Here is a 21,232-nt window from a genome sequence, read left to right as displayed (position 1 = left end):
TTATGATGAACTTTGACTTAGCAACTTCATCCACCAATTCCCTCAGGACTCATGAATTCATCTCGTCAGATCTCATGGACAAGTGCACTTTCAAATTCCTTAGATGGTCTTGAACTTGATCTTCTTCTGCAGCGGACAGCTCTTCGTTGTCCCAGTCCCTGCTTTTGCCTTCTGCAACTTCGGTGATGTGGCTAGGAGACTTAATGGTGAAGACAGGCAAAAAGTCCTTCAGAACCTCAGCTTTCTTCACCTCCCAGCTAACTAGGTCTCACAGAGAGGGCCTATGTTTTTCTATTTACTGATGTACTTACGGAAGCCTTTTTTGTTGTCCTAGATGTCTCTGACCAGATTTAATTCTATCAGGACTTAGCTTTTCTAACCCAATCACTGGCTGTTCAGACTATTTCTCTGTATTCCTCCCAAGCTACCTGTCCTTGCTTCCACCCTCTGTAGGCTTCCTTTTTGTATTTGAGTTTGTTAAGAAGCTCCTCATTCATCTATGCGGGTCTCACTGTGTTTTTGCTTAACTTCCTCTTTGCTGGGATGCATTGCTCTTGAGCTTGGAGGGTGACCTTTGAATATTACTCAGCTTTCTTGGACCATTCTTCCCCTAGGGCTTTATCTCTGGAACACTATGAAGCAGATCCCTGAAGAGGCCAAAGGCAGCTCTCCTGAAGTCCAGGGCAGTGAGCTTGCTGTATGCCCTCCTCGCTGGTCTAAGGATCTTGAACTCCACCATTTCATGGTTGCTTTAGCTCAGGCTGCCCTTGAGCTTCGCATTCCCTTTCTTAGCACTGTTGATGATTTTTTTTTTTTTTTTTTTTTTTTTTTTGAGATTATAGATACTTCAGCAGTAGAACAGTCTTTTGTAAATAGAGTACTTATGAAGGGTGTTGGATTACCAAAATACTAAGAGCTTTTGTGATGTCAGTACTCATACACCGGATCTAAGGCCATCAAAATCATTTTACGTAGGAAAGTGGACAGCTATCAAAACCTAGCTAGAACTGCTTTTTTTTTTTTTGCTTTTTTTTTTTTTTTTGGCAATATCAGCAGGTCAAATAGAACTTTAGTTAATCCCTTATTTAGTAATTCGTTACTTTGGTAATTTGAAAATCTGTATACTAGATAACAGATTTATGTGTTGTACTTTCCACATTGATATAATTAGGGACTACTGTACAGTTAGTTTTTCAACATACTTATGTCTGCATTCACTCCTCTAGGACTGTAGAAAGATTTTTCAGTTCTGACGCAGTCCACTTGAGTGTCGATCTTGTCATAATACTTCTTCTGCTAGCATCCTTAACTAACCTTGAGCACGTCTTGTAGTAATAGATCCTGTAGAAGAGAAGAAAGAAGCATGTATTTGATTTAGTCTATTGGATTGTCTATTTTTTGCATTGTATCCTTGAATAGATAAAGCATATCTCTAAGATAATGATTTTTCTCACTTATTATTGAGGAACTTTTCATTCCCCACCCATATGAAAAAGAAAAAAGAAGACGTCCCACATTTTTACTCTGCTCTCTTGTGATATTCTTGTCAGAATATGTTATACTGTTTGGCAAGGTGTGCTATTTTCGCAATACACAAAGAAACACTTCAGTCTAACTATGCCATTGAAAACGCTTGTGATTCAAGAACCTGGCTGATACTGTTCCTGTATTGTGTAGAGGTATTTGGAAATCTTCCCAGTGACTTCTCAGCAAGCACTTAATGTGATTCATAATGCTTTGGGATAGACTCACAGATGTGAAAGAGAGCTACTGCATCATCGCTTCCATTTTCATATATGATCAGGTTATATTCTCTCAACAGAGGATGTATCTAGTATCAGATTCATACTATGTTTGCTCTCCGACAACATTCCAAACTTGACAGAAAAAACATTGTCCCAAGAGTTCTTCAAAAAGCATAAAATGAAACAGGGAATCTAGGCCACCCTCTCCCTTTGTTTGAAAAAACTGTGTAGATTTTTACATTATGTTTTCAGTGATGTTTTCAAGAGCATTTTAACTACATTATCTGTACTGAGACGTCTGTGTATGTCTGCACTGTGTGAGACCTATGTGGATTCCTATCGTGGACATCTGGATTTGTATGTGTGTCTGAGAAAATGAAGATTACAGGGTATTTCTTTGAAGCTAAATCATATCACGTACAGGAAAAAAAGAAAAATAATATCACTATTTCTTAAATTAATTTTTCTGTTTCATTTCTGCAGAGAATATATTGCTTATCTAATTTTTTCCAGTTTTTTGTACTATAATTCTTTGATGAACATAGTTCATACTGTCACCTGTGTGAAGTTGCTGCATTAAATTCAGTTCTACAACTGAAATCCTTTCTCTGTTTTTTCCTCTTTTTCTTCCCTTCTCCTTCCCTCCCATCCCATCCCTCCTCAGGTAGCCAAGGGCAGTTTCCACTTACACAGAATGTCACAGTTGTTGAAGGGGGAACGGCAAACTTGACCTGCAGGGTCGATCAAAATGATAACACCTCCCTCCAGTGGTCAAATCCAGCTCAACAGACATTGTACTTCGACGACAAAAAAGGTAAATTATTTCCAGAACTCATGGTTCTGCAGCATTTTTTCTAAGACAGAATTGTTTTAATTTCAATTCAATATTGTAATGTTGAAACTGTTTACTAGGAATATGTGCTTTCAGCTATAATTATGAAATCATCTGTTATATAACCTGTTTTTGTCATGGGTAAACATGTTTCATTGTATTGCTTCCTTTTGTATAAAATTGTATGTTGTTATTAAGGGAAGATAATATATGAAGATCTTAGTGCAAGATGATTTGGAAAACTTTGTTGCAAAATATCTCTAAAGAGCATTTAGGAATGAAAAGGCTCTCACAAGGAAAGGATTATTTCATAGACCCTTTAACTTGATTTTATTATTTTGTCTGCATGTATATGTATACATAAAATCACTTGCTTCCAGGGTACTGGAGCTTCATTTTGTCAGTAATGCAGTATGCAGTTGGTGTGATACACATTCTTTCTGTAAAAGATAATCAAAATTCCTTTTTATTCCTTGTAGTCTAACTTTTCCAGATATGCTGTGCACAATATTTTAATCTTAGTTAACTTAGGAAAAAGTACAGGAAAGTGTTCATACCTTAGAAAAGGAAGTGCAGTATCACTGTAGTACAATATATTTTCAAGACTTTTGTCCTTATCTGAAATTATAAAGCATTATATTTTACATAAAAGAATGTCAACTTAGAGATAACATTAGATAGCGTAAAGATATTTAAATCACTTGGCTTCAAAAATGCAAAAAAATTATTGTTGATCTCAGTGGTACGGAAGTTCAACAGTGTTTTATACTTAATTCTACTCCTTGAGTTTGTTCTGAAAGGTGCTACATATTCTTGGACATATCTTGAGAAGTGCAGTTAGTCTTCTTTTTAAAATCAATGAAATGCTGTCCAAATGCCTTGCTAAATGACTGCAAGACTTTACAACACATTGCAGGACTTAAAATGCTGTGTGGTTCTATGCGCTTGAATAAAGTAGAGTCTAAAACCTGTCATTTTATACCTGCAGAAGCTGCAATCAAAATATGGATTTTTGCTATTAATATAATAGCTGAATAGAATCTCTTTATAGTGTTGAAGTGGTTCCTTTCTCTTTTATCTAATTTCCTGTAGTGTGTAATCATTTGATTTGCAATTTATTTGAAATCATAAGTACCTTTTGAATGTAGACTTCAAAGTGAGAGGCTTATAAGGTGCAAACTTAAGTGCCATAAGTCTAGTCCTATAACGTTTACTTAAATTGAGAACTTTATTTTTTCTTCAGTTGTTAGTGATTTGGAATTGGTAAATAATGTTTGCAAAACTAAAAGCTGAGAAAACTTGTTTGTTGGTAGAGCACACCAATACTTATAAAATTTATGTCTTTTGTAAGTAAGCGACATTTCAAAGGATGTTGAGAACGATGGAGGAGAACTGCAAACAGTTTAACTGTGTACGTATTTTGATGCAAATTTAATTTTCTGTATACTTCAGCTAGATCTCTAATTTTACAAAGAGTAAATGAAGTTTATGTTATCTTTTAATATAATGAATTAAAGCAGCAGAATTTGAATGGCAAGCAGCATAGTAAGTACATAGAAGCAATCTATATTCCCCACAGGAAATATGAGGAGCTGAAGTGTGTAAGTTTAAAGGACTGTAATCTTTACTGAACTTGTCCCAAGACCTTGAGGAATATGTTGGGGTTCAAATCATTTGTTTGTAGAGGGACTGCTGTACATCTGTGAGACTGGTGAAGGTCTAACATGATCAAGTCTAGGTCATTCAGTCAGAGATGTTTAGTCCTTCATACGTAGGAAAAGCTTTGAAATCTTTGTGTGACATTTCCAGACTTGCATATACGTAGGGCACTGAGAAGTACATCCAAGTCTCATGCAGAAAAAATTCTATCATTTCTGAAAATGGGATTAGAACTTTTCATTGGTGTTTTTATTGTGTGTGCATTTGTATCCATTCTTTGTGTATAAGAAAGATATTTCCTTTACACAGTGATACTTGCTTTACTGATACAAAAAGGTGAGAAATATTTACAGCTCTGATACCTTGAGTTTGTCAGTAAATGATGGCAAATGCATCTGTAAAATCTTCCTCATTCTTTTTTGCTTTACCTGCTTGTCTCAGTCAGGCATACAATTTGGCTGTAAAAAGCAGCTTTCTGCTAGATCCAGTCATCACATTTAATTTATTGAACGCAGTGCCTCAGCTAGAGTCTCTTCAAACCTGCCTCCTAGGGTTAACCAAAACTTACCTTAAGCTCTTACTTCTCCCTTCAGCACCGTGAGAACTGCTATTTAATGGCTGTGTTTCTCAAGCTGAAAATTTGTGAAAACTGTTGAGAAGGAGCCTGAGGATGTTAAGTTCTGTATAGAAAACCTAAGAAGAACCTTAGAGGAGCTCCACCAGTAGACTTTACATCGATTAGAGATATTACTATAGTCTGAACAAAATCAGAATCACATGCCTTTAATTTTACAACCTTCTAATACGTTATTTTCTTGTAAGAAAGCATAAGTTATTTTCTTATAAGGAAGCATTTAAAAAAATCAGAAAAAAATTATTTTGATTGCTCTGTACTGTAACAGTTGTGAATCTGGTAGTACAATGACGGAAGTCAGGTAAACATCAAAAGAAAGTCCTAACTACAGTTGTAGAAGAGGGAGCTAACAGCTGTCAGCATATGGCAGAACCGGTTCCAAAAACAGAGGAAATTGTCCATTCAGTGAAAAGCTCTCCACTGCTAGATTGTTCTTGATAGGACCTTCATGTTTACTTCTTTCTTGGACGAATTGCTTTCCCTATCTTGCAAAACATTTTCTGACCAAAATAAAACTAACTGTATGCCAACAGAGTCCTCTGGTTAGAGAGAGGGAAAGTCTGCTTCCAAGTCCCATGCGTTTTGACAAGGGACTTATTGTTAGTCTCCGCTTTATTAAAATGGATTAGATATGCTATAAAAAGCAACTTCATGTAATTTTGTGTTCTTCTGAGCTGTGATGCAATCACTGACTTCGAAGTTAGAAGTCTTATTCTTCCTTTTCCTGTTTTACATGCTCTACACATGGAAATGTAATGAGCCAGCTGCACTAATGCCAAAAGCTACATCGTAACTTATTCTTTTGCTTCTCATACTGCCATGCATGCATGTTTTAAAGCACAGATTTTGCTCAGTTAGGAGGATGTTTTTTGGGGAAGAAACACCTCCTCCCTTACCTTTTCAGCAATTTAATACTTATTGAATATTTATGAAGGAGTCAGAGAATATATATAAACTTGAGACATTTTCTCTCTTAGCCTGTGCAGTCTTGAAATAATAAGAATAGTAAATGATGAGTAAAGTTTTCTTTCAGAAAATATTACAAGTATAGTGCATAAGAAACTGATTCAGGGGTAGTTTCTAGGTCCTCACCACCTGAGGTATGTGATTTGTTCTAAGTTCAGGCTTAAAATGTGCTCAACTCGTTGTGGTGATGGGAATGGAGTAGCCAGTAGAGAGGAGAAATGCAATGTTTTCTTTTTCTTCTACCTTTGTTGCATTTCTATGACACATCTTAGGAAAAGTGATGTTAGGCCAAGGCAACAATTACAAAGCCTTTTTTTTCCAAGTCCTTGTTTGCTTCTCATATTAATTATTATGTTGTATTGCAGATTGCCTTAGCAAAAAAAAAAAAAAAAAGTGTGACCTCTTTTGCTTGGATGAACATGATACTGGAATACAAGAAAATGAATGTGCAGCAGCAGAGAGAACTGTGCAAACTCCTTCAGTTTCACGGATTTTCTCTTCATTAGGATTTAAATGTATTCCTCCTGGCAAAAATTGGTGTGGGTATCCTGAAAAAGAACATGCTTATCAAGGTTGCTATAGGGAAAGAGGTTATTGCTTTATTTTATTAGCAAAACAAGGTAAAACAGTAGCTTCTCTCCAAGTCTGATGTTTGCACTCTAAAATATATTAAAAGTATTATTTTAACTCATGCCAGCTAAAATACTTGGAAATACAAATGTTTGTTCTAGTGGATTCAGTGTCGGTGATGGCCCTTCTCGTTCAGCATGCTGTGTCTTTGTTGTTCTTTCTTGTACTTATTTTTTTCTGTTTCCTCTAACTTGTAGCTTCAAGGATGTTGTGTATCCATTGTACATGGTTATATGGTCTTACTTTTTAATAAGCTCAGCAACTTACTATAACTGTCCTCAGTTTCCCACCCTACCCCCTGGACAGACTTTTAAAGATTTCTCTTCCTGGAAAATATGAGTTCACAGCTCACTCTGAGCAAGTTCAGTTTCTTGAGAAACAGATGTAAATTTTGTGCTTCACATGAAATGTGTTTTTCCCTGCACAATTTTCAATTAAAATGAATAATTACCAAATAAATCTCTGTACCACTTTATGCACCAAAGTAGCTATAATTATATACCTGCCTTTGGAAGAAGAACAATGAGCAACAATGTAGAAATGGTGGATTTGATTTTAAATGAATATAGGTAATTTTATTTTAGCTTCACTTGTGGTATTTCTTAAGGCTTTAGAGTGAGCAATAAACACAAAGAGACATAAATATACATGGAGATGTGTAACAAAAAGGTTGTAGCATGGAGACAGAGATGTCTGGTAAAGAGAAGACTTATAAGAATTTTCACTTAACTTGCTGGAACAGTCTTCACATTCCTTTTCAGTAGGAATTATAGATACATATGGAGTGGGCTTTTGAGTTGCAAAGGAGACATGTACAGCTAAACAATGGATGTTGGTGCCAAAGTTGTTTTAACTTATCAGTATAAAAGTGAGCAATCTGACTATAAAAAGGAAGATAAACGAAACCTAGTATATACCTAAAAACTTTGTTTAGTCAGACAAATGAATGTGTAAAATACCTGTACTTTACTTTAGGGAATTTGGAAGTCTGTTCATAGTAAAACCACCTGTGTTGATATTGATCATGGTAAGTTTGCCTCAAACTGAGGCATTATTTTGATGAGACATATGCCTGATGCTAATTAAAGATAGGCACATTTCCCTTGTGCTTTTGTCAAGTAGTAGTACTTCCATGTCTTACTAAAATATTAGAAAAGCATATTCCAACCTCAGGATTATTCATACCTCAGCAGCAGAATATGTTTCTTCAGATGACCTTTGATTATGTTACATGTAAGAGTACTTGGCATTTGTATAACTCCCCATCGTCTTGAAAGCTTTCAAAGACACTGGTGTGCTAGGGAAGGGTTATGAGAGGGCAATGTACTTGCAGAGCTCCCCAGAGCTTCCCTGATAGGCACAATGCTGCAGATGAACTTGCGGGGACACATTTGGGTATAGCACCTGCCTCAATGGTTCTGCAGTTGTGCCTTTTCAGGGCTGACACTGTCATGTTAGAACTGCTGGGTAAGTTTAGAGGCAGGACATGTCTCTGATAAAAGCATCATGCCTTTTGGCTCCAGAAAGCAACTCCTCACCTTTCCCGCTTCCCCCCCACCCCCCCCCCCAATATAAAGACATTTCTAGAGAGACTCAGAAACTCACTGTGCACAACGTATGGGATTTTAACTACAGACCACATATGTCAGCTTAGGAGGAGTTATCGCTGCAAAGGTCTTTAATTCTTATTATGGCACTATCAAAACTGAATGGTGATAGAAATGGTAGAAGTGCTGTGGCATTTCCTGGGGTTAAAATCCTGTCTCCCTCATGTTGTAGGCATGCTACTCCTTCTAGCTTACGTTGACTTGTTTTGTGGAAGCCCGATTCTGGATAATGAATTTAAGTATAACCCCAATTTATGCCACTGTGGGATGAGTCAGTCTTGGATACTGATCTATGCAAAAAGAAGAGGCACTTGCAAATTACAAGAATCATTTCAGAATGCTGATGGGGGGGAAATGCTGAACTTCTTGAATGGCATTTAACAATTTTAGTAAGCAGTTGAATTTCACATGTAGGTATACATATATACAAACAATCCTCAGAGAGAAGGAGTTGGCTCAGACAAAATAAAGAAGCAAAGAGAATAGTGTTTCTTTAAGAAATAGAGAGGAAAGCAGGAAATATATGCTTTAGATTAGTTACACAAATCGGGAGGTGGGCAAGCTGTATTTTTGGGAAAACTGAGAGTGTTGGCAGTTAAGTAATGTGAAATCAGATAACAATGATGAATGAACTTATGTCTCTACCTTCACATGCTCTGTTACCTGTTGCATAATTGAGTGGAGATGGGATCAGACAGTAGATGATGACCCAGCTGATCTCCATTCTAGGGTACACATAGAAATTAGAGATTCAGAGTTACTTAAAGTTTAATAGACTCACTCAGTGAGGTAATACCTTCTAGTAAACCTGTGATAAAGAATGAAAAGCAATACAAAAAAAAAAAAAAGAAAACAAGAAAACTATTTACACACTTGTTGTCAAATTATGACTTAATAGCTGGATGCAAGACATGCAGAGGGAATGGATTTTCCTTTTTTTTTTTTTTCCTGAGCTGAGTAGCAATTGCTTATAAATATTTTATAGCATTTGACAAGTATCTAGCATTCAAAGCCAAAATTGTAGGAGATAGAAATCTGCTTTAGAGAAGGAAGATCTTTTCGTAGGGAGCTTTCCATGATGATCTTTTAGAATAGTTCTTCCAGGATTTGTGGCTGACTTTAATTTTGTATGTTGGACAGATCTGTCAGTTCCACAGTAATATTTTAGAGGGCAAGGAGTATCTCTTGGGTTGGTCCTCCTCAGCTGTCCTGGCTGTGTCCTCCCTGGGAGAGGCCAGAGTGAGAAACAGAAAAGGCACTGCACAAGCACTGCTCAGAAACAACCACAACACCAGTGTGTTATCAACATTACTGTGGTCGCAGATGTGAGCCAGAGCATCACAGAGACTGCTGTGGAGAAAATTGGCTCCATCCCATTCAGAACCAGTACACTTTACCTCTGAACCATTGTTGGCAAACAAGTTTAAATGAATAGTAGTTGCTTAGTACATGGGGGGAAAGGAATTCTCTTTAGAGCTTCTGAGAACGAGGGATGTCTCATTTTATCCTCAAAAACCAAGGTATCAAAACCAGCCACTTCTGAAAACCTGAATGCTTTTGTTCATGCTTCTTAAAAAAGATAGCATGATAAAAGGGAGCAGGAGTCTGTTCAAATATCTTGACAGTTATTTTCTTTATGAATATGAAAATTACGCTTAAAAATGTATTACAGTGCATTAGAATATTATTTCATTGTAATAAATTAGTGGAGCTACTCCCACTTACAGCATTTATTTTTTCATTTTCTTAGCATTTTTAAGAGAGTAAATGAGCATATTGTAGAGATAGTTAGAAAGTGTAGGAGTTAGCATTATATTGTGCTGAAATGTGGGTATGTGCAGAAATTAAGTTTGCTAGCACTCAAGCTAAATGGAGAATGAAGCTGATGCGATGCACTGGAATATGCTGAAGTGAGGCAATAGTTGTGATGACACTGCTAAGCTTACTCTGTCAGGAAGCTTTGTAATACTCAAGCTGGTGGCTATTTTTGTTTTAAATGGCAAAGAATCTTTTAAGGCATAATAAGTTTTCCTTTTTTTTTTTTTTTTTTTTTTTTTCTGGGAGTATGTTGAAGGGATGCAAAAAAGAGTATAAAGAGAAATTTCTTTTAGCTGGCCTCTCTGCACTAGTTATTTGTGTGGATGATCAAAAACTTCCAAAGAAAATGGCATATTACAGTAAATTCTGAGCCTGTTGTTTTCTTTCAGACAACTCTAAGAGGAAATGATAGCAAGGAACAATTGGTGTGCAGGGAAGGACAAGTGGGAGAATAGGTTCTCAATGATAGACAGTAGATCCAGCAGCAGTAGAGCTCAACATTGTACATCATAAAGAACATGATGGTAGGCAGTAAAAGGCATTTTGTTTTTAATCACAGTGAACAGTGTTCCTTAGGAAAAGCAAAGGTGGTTTGTTGTTGTTGTTTTTATAGAAACTATGTGACAAGTGAGAGTACTGATTGTTATATCACAACATCTTCAGTACAATAGAGTCATAGGGATTAGAGAACTACCAAACAGACCAGAACCTGAATGTTTTGTTGTGTAAATGATTGCTAGATCCAAGAAAACTTAACTTTGTAGGAAAAAAAAAAGGAGCTGACTTTGCAAAGAATAGCCGATATTTGATGAGCTGGTGAAGGTTGTGCTCCTTAAATGAAAACATAAGCAGCAGTGGAAAAAGTTGAAGTTTGAGTATTTAGAAATGGCATATCAGATTATATGGAGGCAGACAATGCTTTAGGATCAAAGTATAAAAATATTTTTTAAATATTTAAAATTAGAGTGGAGAGACAGTCATAGAACATTCAGATATGTGCAGCACAGGAAGAAGTGATGTGTTCCATATAGAAATATGAAAACATCCAAAACACAAGTGCATTCTTGGCTTTGCATCTGGATAACAAAACTCTTATAAGGGTAAAACAGAACCCTCTGAAAACATGACAGTGTCTGCAAGGCACAGTGCATGAAGTACACAGCCATGAACAGACACCTGGGTAGCACTTGAGCTAGCTTAGGTATTTGTTGCTGGCAGGTCTGCCCAGATTCTGCAAGGTTCCTCAAAGCAAATTAGGTCAGCTGAAAAAAAAATTTTAGCCAGTGAACTGTTTCTTATAAACATTCATGTAGCTTAACACATACAAAATGTGTGATTCCGCAACACGCTGACTATTAATACGGGAAACAATAAATCCAAAGGCTTTGAAACAGAAACAAAAATTGAATGTAATGTTATCACAGCAACTATAGACTATTAGCAGGTGGTACAGCGAGTGCCATTTCAACTGCGTTTTGAAGGGTTAAGGTGGAGGTTAACTATCAGTCAGCAACTGCTGGGGGAATAAAAACAGCAGTTCAAGAGAAATGTAGTCCAGACGAGTGATTCAACAACATATTTTTAGTGAATTACCCAAGTGACTGGGGGGGAGGGAGGGGAAACCAAAGTATATAACTGAAATGCCAAAGTATATAACTGAAAGACAGTGACTGCTGTGTAGGAAAAAAAAAACAGTAAAGGAATAGGAAAAACATCATCTATCAGTCTGGATTAGCCATACGTGAGCCACTTGGATTCCAAACCCATCCCAGAAGCCGATCTGATTACGTGATTGTACCTGTGGGCCTGAATCCGCTGCATTCTGAAATAACAGGTTCTCTGAAAAGATGAAGGCTCTTGGCTTGCCAAATTGAGTGGACAGTCTAAATTACTCAGTCAAATGTGATGGGGCAAGTCCCCAAGCTACCTGTGATCCGTGCTGGCAAGTCCATTCAATATTAGAAGGATTTAACAGTTTATAAGCTAAGGTAGATAAGTTCTTTCTGAGTTACGCCTAACTGCCATACAATTTGTGTGGATGTCTCTGCAGTGTGTTTTCCTTAATTTCTATTTTCAGGATTAGTAAAGGGTAAGACAGCTTGGGTATTTTTTCCACTGGTAGCATGGATTTGCTTTTCTTTAATCTAAATCTGGAGAGGATATTGCTACAGATTCGTTTTAAGCCACTCTAGGAAAACGTAATGTTAAAAGTCTGGAGTATTTAGTGTTTAAAGTAAAATAAAATGTTTAAAGTAAAATAGAAAACTATTATTTTAAATCACAATAAAAATATGCCCTTGTCAACAGGTACTATGTGATATGAAGGAAGGAAACCCCAATTTTGTTTAGGATAAAGTGTTGTTTGTATAAATAAAGAAAACCAACATAGAAGATTAAGTTCATACAAAACCCAGTATATCACCAAAAATAGTATGCCTTATTTAAATTTCCATTGACAGTGGGAAACAAAGTTTACCACATCAAACATTAGATGTTATTAAGCCAATCAAAAAGGCAGATGATTCAAGACCATGATGATCTTTACAATCCCTTCCAAGCCAAACCACTCTATGATATTAGATTTTTTCATAGACTGATCACGTTACTAAGGTCAGGCAAGTTGATACTTGAATGTATTCAACTACATTGAAATAAGAGCTGTAAATGTACATTTTCATTGTGTATGAACATAAAAGTATTATTTTCAGTTTCTGGGATGGAAATGAAAGTCTATCAAGTACTGCTCAATATAAGAAATGCTCATCTCTCTGCTCCCTTCCTGGTAGAAACTTTTTTAAGGAACTTCCTTCATGATTGTTTCGGCACAGAAAGTGTAACAAATCATCATGTCCCAGATCTTTAAGGATGTGTGTGCAGAAAAGTAATTGCTGATGAGCTGCTGATACAGGGTGAAAATCCTCAATAACTCAGTGAGAGAGACTGTGTGATGTTCTGCTGTGAGCCAAAGAAAATAACTTTAAATTGAACAGAAACGAGAACTGAATCAACTTGAATGAGATTACTTTCAGAGGTTTGTACTCTGGATAAAAGGAGCTTGAGGAATCACAAAACCAATAGGCAATTGTGTAAATGGAGAAGAAAACAAAACAAACAACAGCAAACCAGTGGTGCAAAGAGAGTTCAAGGCATGTTAACAGGTGTTACAAAAATATAAAAATCACTTATAACAACTAATCTATGGCAACTTATAATGCTTGTTGTCTATATATTAGTTTTGAAGTATTACCAAGTGTTCAGAATGCTGTTTAAAAATACAGAATAATGTTATGAAAAAATAAAAAAGATTTTGAAATTTAAAATGAAAACCAGCTATGAGTTTAGACTAACATATATTGTAAAAGGATATAGATGCTAACAGAATTATTTTTGGAAGAGAAAGGCAAATGTGCATTTACATTATGGAGTCTGAGAGGAAAAGGAGGATTTTTCTGTATGTGGCAGCTGTATTAATACTGAGGCTGCATCCCAAATGCCTTCCAGTTCAGTGAGATATGAGCAAACTGTGGAGATCAACAGTTATCTTTTCCTTCTTTGCACCTGAATTTAGCTTTTAAAGCATTAAAGCAATGTCCCATTGATCAGTCTGATCAACCATTTTAAACATAACTCATCACAGGCTGTTATTATTTTATTTCTATCTGTAGCTTTATTACCCAGTGGCAGCCCTAAGAGAATAATACCATGTAGCTACATTGACAGTTCAAATGTATATTAAATGGAAGAAAAACCAACTTAAATAGAATTTCTTGTTATCTGAAATAACATTTATAGGAAAAAATATAATGCCACCTTACTAGATCATTCTTTGCATACAGATTGTCTGGTGGTGATTCAGTTTACAGTGGTGAACAAAAGCTTGGTTTATAAAACATGCATCACAAGGTACAGTCCTAGCACTTCTATATTTCTTTATTTGATTTCACAGAAGGCATATTCTCCCTTCTGATATTTTTTCAGACTTTTTGGTCTATTTTGCAGCCTAAAAATAAAGTGGCTGTCATCTCTATTTTTCCCATCTTGAATGAAATTATTATGTTGTCTCAGTGCAAATCCCATCATTTCTATTTTAATATCATGGTTGTTTTGCTTACTACTAACACAGAGGAAAAAACTTGCCTGAATTGAACCGTGTTAAATGAATATGTCAAACTTGATCGGACTTGCAAGAAGCTCTATGTAATATGGGTAAATATTACATAGAACTAGTAATTCTGATGCTTGTAAATAGTATGAAGAAGTGCAGACAAGACTTAAAATCTGCTTTATTCAAATGAAGAAAAATTCCAGTGAGTTGGAATTTATATTCATAGTGTGATTCTGTGGGGATTGAGTAATACCTTAAAATCATGTTTACCTGAGTTACAGATAGAATACATTATATCAGCCACTAAAGCATTAGATAATGAACCATTGCTTTATATGTACTAGAATATAGCAGTTTTGATTTTTATTGTTATTATATTAAAAATTAAAAATATATAAGAATAATTCAGTATCTTAATTGGTAAGTGTTGCGAAGGAGAATCACAGAACAGTCACATTCCATTTCTTTTAACAGCATGATATAAAGTTTTTGTATACAGTTAGGGCAATGATCATCTGAAAATGAGGGATAGGATCTGAGAAGTAAAGAATTGCCTCCACAGAGGTGAACCATGGGGAATTTCTGGAAGATTTACAATTGTATTGGATCATTGCTTAATCAGATGGCAGAAAGATGTTCTCAGTATGTATTCCTTTCTCTAATGAAAGAGGTGATTAACCCATGCCAAACACTATCTTTAAAGACATTTTTTGTCCAAGTGTGTAGCAAAATTGTATATAGTCCTTATTTGGTTTTGTACAGATGCACAGTATATTCTTCTGATGTACTTGGTAAGATAAAATATTGATCTTTTTAAGTTTTGCATAATAACTGTTTATTATAGGCACATCTTGTGAGAAAATCAGACAAGGAACGAAGATGGCTTAAGGACTCTGACAACTAAGCTCTTGACAAATCTAATAGCAGTGTTTACAATGGTATTGTCTGTAGTTATCTGTTCTGCCTCACTGCCAGATGTTAGTTAATGGCAATGTGGAATCATCAGCAGAAGGAAATGTACTCTTCTGCCCTATCAGAAAATCTGCAGCTGGTTTCCTTCTGATTCTATTCCTTTGTTCTGGTTCTGCCATGGGAGTGGTAATTTTTAGTGCTATGAACGTAGTACGAGGCTATTTCCTAATTCACCACCACTAATTCCATCAAAGAACTTATGCCACAATGCTTTGACTCCTACAGAATAATACTTCTTCGCAATCCTCTGGTCTACCTAGGGAACTCTTCTGACAGCTCTTATCCCCTGGAAAAGTAGAAATGTCAACTTAAAAAGTCAGACTTGTATGTGCATTACTCAGAGCCTTCTTAGCAACTGACTCACATATGGAATTTTCTCCCTGTGAAGATAAGCCAGGATTGTGAATGAGTATTTTTTCAGGCCCGTTGAAGGCTTCAGCTTCTCCTTATTAACACTTCAAAAATTGCTTAGCATTTTCTTTTTTGCAATGCACTGTGCTTTCATGCTGCCTGGTCAGTTTTTTGCGTTTCATATTGCCGTCATTCTGCAGAGGCTGCCTTCAGTTTCTGTTAGGGTAGGTCTGGGAGGGAGGATATATTTCTTCTTTCAGTTTGTAAGCGTACAGTTTCATACTGAAATTGTTCTTGCCTTCGACTGGAAGAACCACCTTAGTGCTGAGGCAAATAGGAGCTTTGAAATCTCTCAACATACTGTTCTGCACAGTCTGTGGTGCGCTTATTAGGCTACCTTTGTCAGCCTCAGTGTAGTAGTTCCTTTGTAAAGCATTTGAGAAACTTCCTCATTCTGACAAGGATCCTGCCTGTGTGTTTTGCAAGTGAATTTGTTCTTTATTGGTTGGGTACAAATCATGTTTTAAATGAATACAAGGGCTTTGAGCTTCAAGTTAATGATGTGTCCCTGATCTGTCAGCCAATGGAGGAATTACATTTGAACTTACACCTGTAAAAGTTTGTGAAAAAGCACCATCTTACACAGTGAGGATCAAAAGAATTTCATAGAATCATAGAATGGCTTGCGTTGGAAGAGACCTCACGGATCATCAAGCTCCAACCCCCTGCCGCAGGCAGGGCCACCAACCTCCACATCTAATACTAGACCAGGCTGCACAGGGCCCCATCCAACCTGGCCTTGAACACCTCCAGGGACGGGGCATCCACAACCTCTCTGGGCAGCCTGTTCCAGCACCTCACCACTCTCCTGGTAAAGAACTTCTCCCTGATATCCAACTTAAGTCCTTCAACTTCATTTCCCCTTGTCCTGCCACTATCTATGCTTGTAAAGAGGTGACTCCTCTCCTGTTTGTAGGCTCCCTTTAGGTACTGAAAGGCTGCTCTGAGGTCACCCTGCAGCCTTCTCTTCTCCAGGCTGAACGAGCCCAGCTCCCTCAGCCTGTCTTTGTAGGTGAGGTGCTCCAGCACTCTGATCATCTTTGTGTCCCTTCTCTGGACCCTCTCTCCCTGTCTTTCTTGTACTTGGGGGCCCCAGGCCTGGACGCAGTACTCCAGATGGGGCCTTACGAGGGCAGAGTAGAGAGGGACAATCACCTCCCTCTGCCTCCTGGCTGCCCCTCTTCTGATGGAGCCCAGGATACCATTTGCTTTCCAAGCTGCAAGAGCACACTGCTGGCTCATGTTCAGTTTTTCATCCACCAGGATCCCCAGGTCCTTCTCTGCAGGGCTACTCTCAAGGATTGCTCCTCCCAGTCTGTATATATGCCTGGGATTCCTCCAGCCCAAGTGCAAAACCTTGCACTTTGCTGTGTTGAACTTCATTAGATTCACCTGGGCCCACCTCTTGAGTCTGTTGAGGTCTCTCTGAATGGCATCCCTTCCTTCCATTGGGTCAACCGCATCACTCAGCTTGATGTCATCAGTAAACTTGCTGAGAGTGCACTCAATTTCACCATTGATGTCGTTGATAATTTGAAAAAAAGCACCAGATTTCTGTAGCCTCACCTTCTGTAAGGTGAGGTGTCTTTCAAACATAGCTGTGCATACATGATCTCCAAACGTCTCTTGAAGCTGTTGGGCACTAATGATGAATTCTTCATTTCCTTTTAAAGCTAACCTACTTCCAAATTGAAACGGAGAGAGATCTGGACTTGCTGAGAAGGAAATATCACTGTTTTGAAGATTTCCTTTTGCAAAAACAGCATCAACTATCAAACTTGATTTTTTTTTTTTTTAAGAAGTTTCTGGGGACAAGCTGCCTTGCATAAAAAAAAAAGGTGTTTCTTTAAAGCATTTATTTCAGTTTAGCTTTTTGTATGTGAGATGGAAACATTTTTAAAAATTAAAACATTCCATAACCATCCTCTCAGCACAATTAATTTTGCTTTTAAAGTAAACAAGAACTTGGAAATGAGTTAAGCATATTCATTGAAAAATAAATTTTATCAACATAAAAGACATCAGCTCACCTGCACACATTACTTACAAAACATCATTTATATTTTTGTCTGTATTTCCTGGCTTCAAATTAAAAACAAAAATTAATATGGATTTTGGTTTTATCCCCTTACATGGAGAGCACACACCCATGACTGATGTGTTCCAGTTCTGATGTGCTGGAATAGTGAAAAGGTCTGCTTCAAGAATCATGTTCATGTGTCTAAGTTTACCTAGTTGGCTGCAACTGTAAATTTCAGTCCCTTGGGAGGTAGGAGTGGGGAATGAACTGTGGCACCACAGAGCAAAATGCCATCAGAGCAATCCGTTTTGTAGCATAGCTCTTCCTGGAATGATGCCACACAAAAATCATAACCCTCTAGCACATGTTCACTTACTGTCAGAGCAACAGCCAGTTCATTCAAAGGGGAGCTCAAACTCATGGGCTTGAGAGCTATGAGCTCAGTTTCCTACTCCATCACGTTCATTGAGGGCTGGGACACATCTATGAATGTGTGTCTATAGATAGTGAAGGGATATAAGGCAGTGTAATGCTATATAGCATTACTTAGTGCTGTGAAAAGATCTGAAAGTACTATAGCCACATCATTTCAAACTCCTTTTGTGTCATTTTCTGGTGCTATTAATTTCCTAGAAACAGAAGAAAAGATAGCTACTGCTTCTTCACTGAGACATATGAAGCTTTTTTTCTGCTTATTTCCAGGACGAAAGCAGCACCAACAGGGACAAGGAATGTTACAGCTTAAAAATCCTTTAGCTATTTCTTTCTTAGCTCATGAAAAGCTAGGACCTTTGTCACATCTCTGCTCTAAAATAGAAGGGAAGAAAACAAGGTATATTTTTGTTTTAATACCTTCTTCTTTTACTGAACTCTTCTCCTCCTAACCTGTGAGGAAATCGCAACTAGGTAATAAGAATGTTGCAGATTTCTGCAAAATAGCTCGGTTTTGTAATAGTATTCTTTTTCAAAATTGAGATCAGTGTGAGTTTTGAGCATAACAAGGAGGTGAATACTTTCACCTAGGTGAAAGTGTGGTAAACAGAAAAAGATATTTTACCTAAACTTGCAAACTACCTTCTTCAGTGCTCAGATTATTCTACGTCTAACTGTATTCCGTTTAAGGGCATGTAAGAAGTGTTCAATCTGAGCATAATTCTTTCTGTTCTGTCTCTGCTAATCAAGCTGGAGTTCATCGCCACAAAATGATGCAGTGCCACATCAGCACACAATGCTGAGGCTCCCGATGACAGCCATAAACTCTTTCCTATCGTATTCTGTTTGAGCCGCTTCTTCTGAGAGCCTATAGAAGAATTCAGAAAAGCTAATGCAAGTCAGGTCATCTTGTGCTATTTCCGAGTTTTTTAAGCCTGGATGAGCTTGGACTCATCCTCCAGATCGATGTGTTCTAAAGCGTATATCATTTCTTTTTCAAAAATGAGAGGATTTACTGTTCAAAAAATGTCAGCCTTACTGCTGAAGAATTTAAGAGGCAGTTCATCTGTGTTTAACAAAATATGCTGGCAATGATGTTGTCAGTTTGTAATGAAGTTAAGGGGTCCCTATACAATCTATCAGTGTATTGCAGCTTCCTGAGAGAATTTTCACACTGGTCAGTAACAAACTTATTTTGTTGGAAAACAAATCACACACCCTATTAGTATAGATTATCTTTTTCAAGTTCTGACAGAATCTTCTTTCCTCTAGGATGGTCACATAGCCTACATCTATGCTTACATTCTCAGCAATGAGGCGGAGTAGCAAAGGAAAAGAGCAGATGGCAGTGAAATGAAAATGTACTTACTCATTTTATCTACTTTGTAACAATTTTCAAGAAAGATATTTAGGCACTCATTTACTGTAGTGAGTTCCTATTTCTTCTTCTATCTTTTAACTACCAACAATAAACAGATATTTTTAATGTCAAACTGATTAAGGCGCAGCAGATCAGAATCGTCCTTCAAAATGTAATAGAGGCGATAAGGATTAATTTCTTATTCTAAAATGTGGAAATTACTCTCCATGCCTGAGAGCAGTATGTCACCCAGCCATCCCCCATTACTGCTGCTTAACTGTGTGATAAAAGGGGCCTTGCATCTCCCGGTATGTGCATGACATGAAGGAGACCTATTTGTAAAGATTTAATAGGCCCAGAATAAAGGCTGATAGCAATTGAATTGGTATAATTTATGTGGTACTGACAACAGCACGATCTAGGAAACTCGAGAATTTCGAATCATGTTCCTACAAGCTGTAGACTGTCAGTGTGTTGTTTTCAAGGTTCTTCCAGCATTTTGTGACTGTGCGTGCATTTAATCTGAAGGCTGAAACAGTTTTAGCCAATATTCCTAATGAACAGTAGCATATATGATGGCAACATTGGTTAACTCTCTTTCTTCCAAATGCTCCCTGATATTTGAATCTGTTTTCCAGTTTCAACCTATTTGAGAGGAAGTGTGAGTCTCAAATATAAATAAATTCAGGGCTATTTGGAGTAGGAAAAGAATGTGATTTAAATTTACACAGCTACTGAAAAAAAAAAAAAAAAGGTAGAATTCAGTTGTCCATTCAGAGAGGCAGCAGCAGTTGAGATGGGAGAATGGAGCAGCTAGTCAACTCACATGCAGCTTAAATCCAGGAGGAAGTTAACATTTTTTTCATTACCCAGTTGAAAAGGACAGAGGAGGAAGCTGAGAGTATTTATAAAAGGAACAAATTAATTACTATGGTACAAACAGTATAACTCTGTGAGAGTTCAGGTTTGAGTAACTTTTTGCTGAAAAACTAACAAAAAAGTAACGAGTGGCTAGAACTTAATAAATAATGTAATGGACATTTTTTGTCCATTACAGGCCAATATGTGACTTGTTTTAAGCAGATAAAACACTTTTCACTTCAGTAGGATATACTTCCTTATGCAATAAGTTAATTTGGCCGCCTGATTTTAGGAGCAATGAAGTTCTACACCTGCCTACAAAAGTCCATAACATGCAAGGATGGAAACACCTTCTTTACTAGAGCTCAGCTGGAACTTCACTGACCTTCTGATGAAGTGAATACAAGCAAATGTCCACTGCAAGCTATCATTTGTTCCCCAAAAAAGAGAGGAGTTTAAATCTTCATTTGATATAAAGAAGACTAAATGAAGAAGAAAAATATCATTCAGCAGCAGTGAGCAAATTCTGATCAGACTAATAAAAAAAGATCCTTTAGATATCTCTGCAAATAGAATGGGTATTTTGATTGTCTAAAGGCATGAGCATTTTTGTAAAAAATAAAAAAATAAAAAAAAAGGAAGAAGATCTGAAAGATCATGCAGCGAGTGATGAGGATCTCTCGCAACAGCATTAAGCAGACTAACTTTTTAATGCTTAGAAAAAATCCTAGGTTTATGAAGAAGTGGAGTAATGTGACGTGAAAGTCTTTCCTAGGCTTGTCAGTAATACTAAGTTGCAGTTCTTTGGAATGTAATGGTGGACTTCAGTGATTACTTTTGATGTACAGTACACCAGAGACAGTAGGGTTTTTTTCCCTAGAACAGGAAGTGGAATTTAAAAGTATTAAAATGAGTTCTGTAAAACTTTATCTTTCAGCTGAAGAGAGTCTAATTGTGAGATTAAACAAAACAAATCCAACTGTTTTCTTGGGTTTTGGCTATGATAATGTGTTTTTTTGTAAGATAGATAGAAGTTTATCTGTGAATAGAAGCTTTATGTTGGTGATTTAGTAATATGATGGTAATGTTGGAGATCGGCTGGGAAGAATTCCCTGAATTGTTTTTCAGCTGTGATTCCAAAATTGAGGTGTTGTATTGTAGATGAGATTCACCAGACTGG

The 21,232-nt window shown here is 37.0% G+C and overlaps 1 protein-coding gene across 1 annotated transcript in view; it reads left to right on the top strand.

Moving 5' to 3' along the window:
• CADM2 (cell adhesion molecule 2) overlaps positions 1 to 21,232 on the top strand; it is a gene marked incomplete in the record, with an annotated part of 648,988 nt that overhangs the window by 455,248 nt on the left and 172,508 nt on the right. Inside the window, 1 exon segment of the mRNA XM_021402877.1 lies at positions 2,410 to 2,559. Within this exon segment, the coding sequence (XP_021258552.1) occupies positions 2,410 to 2,559 (150 nt within the window).

The sequence above is a fragment of the Numida meleagris genome, chromosome 1, assembly GCF_002078875.1.
Source record: "Numida meleagris isolate 19003 breed g44 Domestic line chromosome 1, NumMel1.0, whole genome shotgun sequence".
NCBI lineage: Eukaryota > Metazoa > Chordata > Aves > Galliformes > Numididae > Numida > Numida meleagris.
Note: the sequence above shows the minus strand (reverse complement) of the source record. Positions and strands in the feature narration are given on the sequence as shown.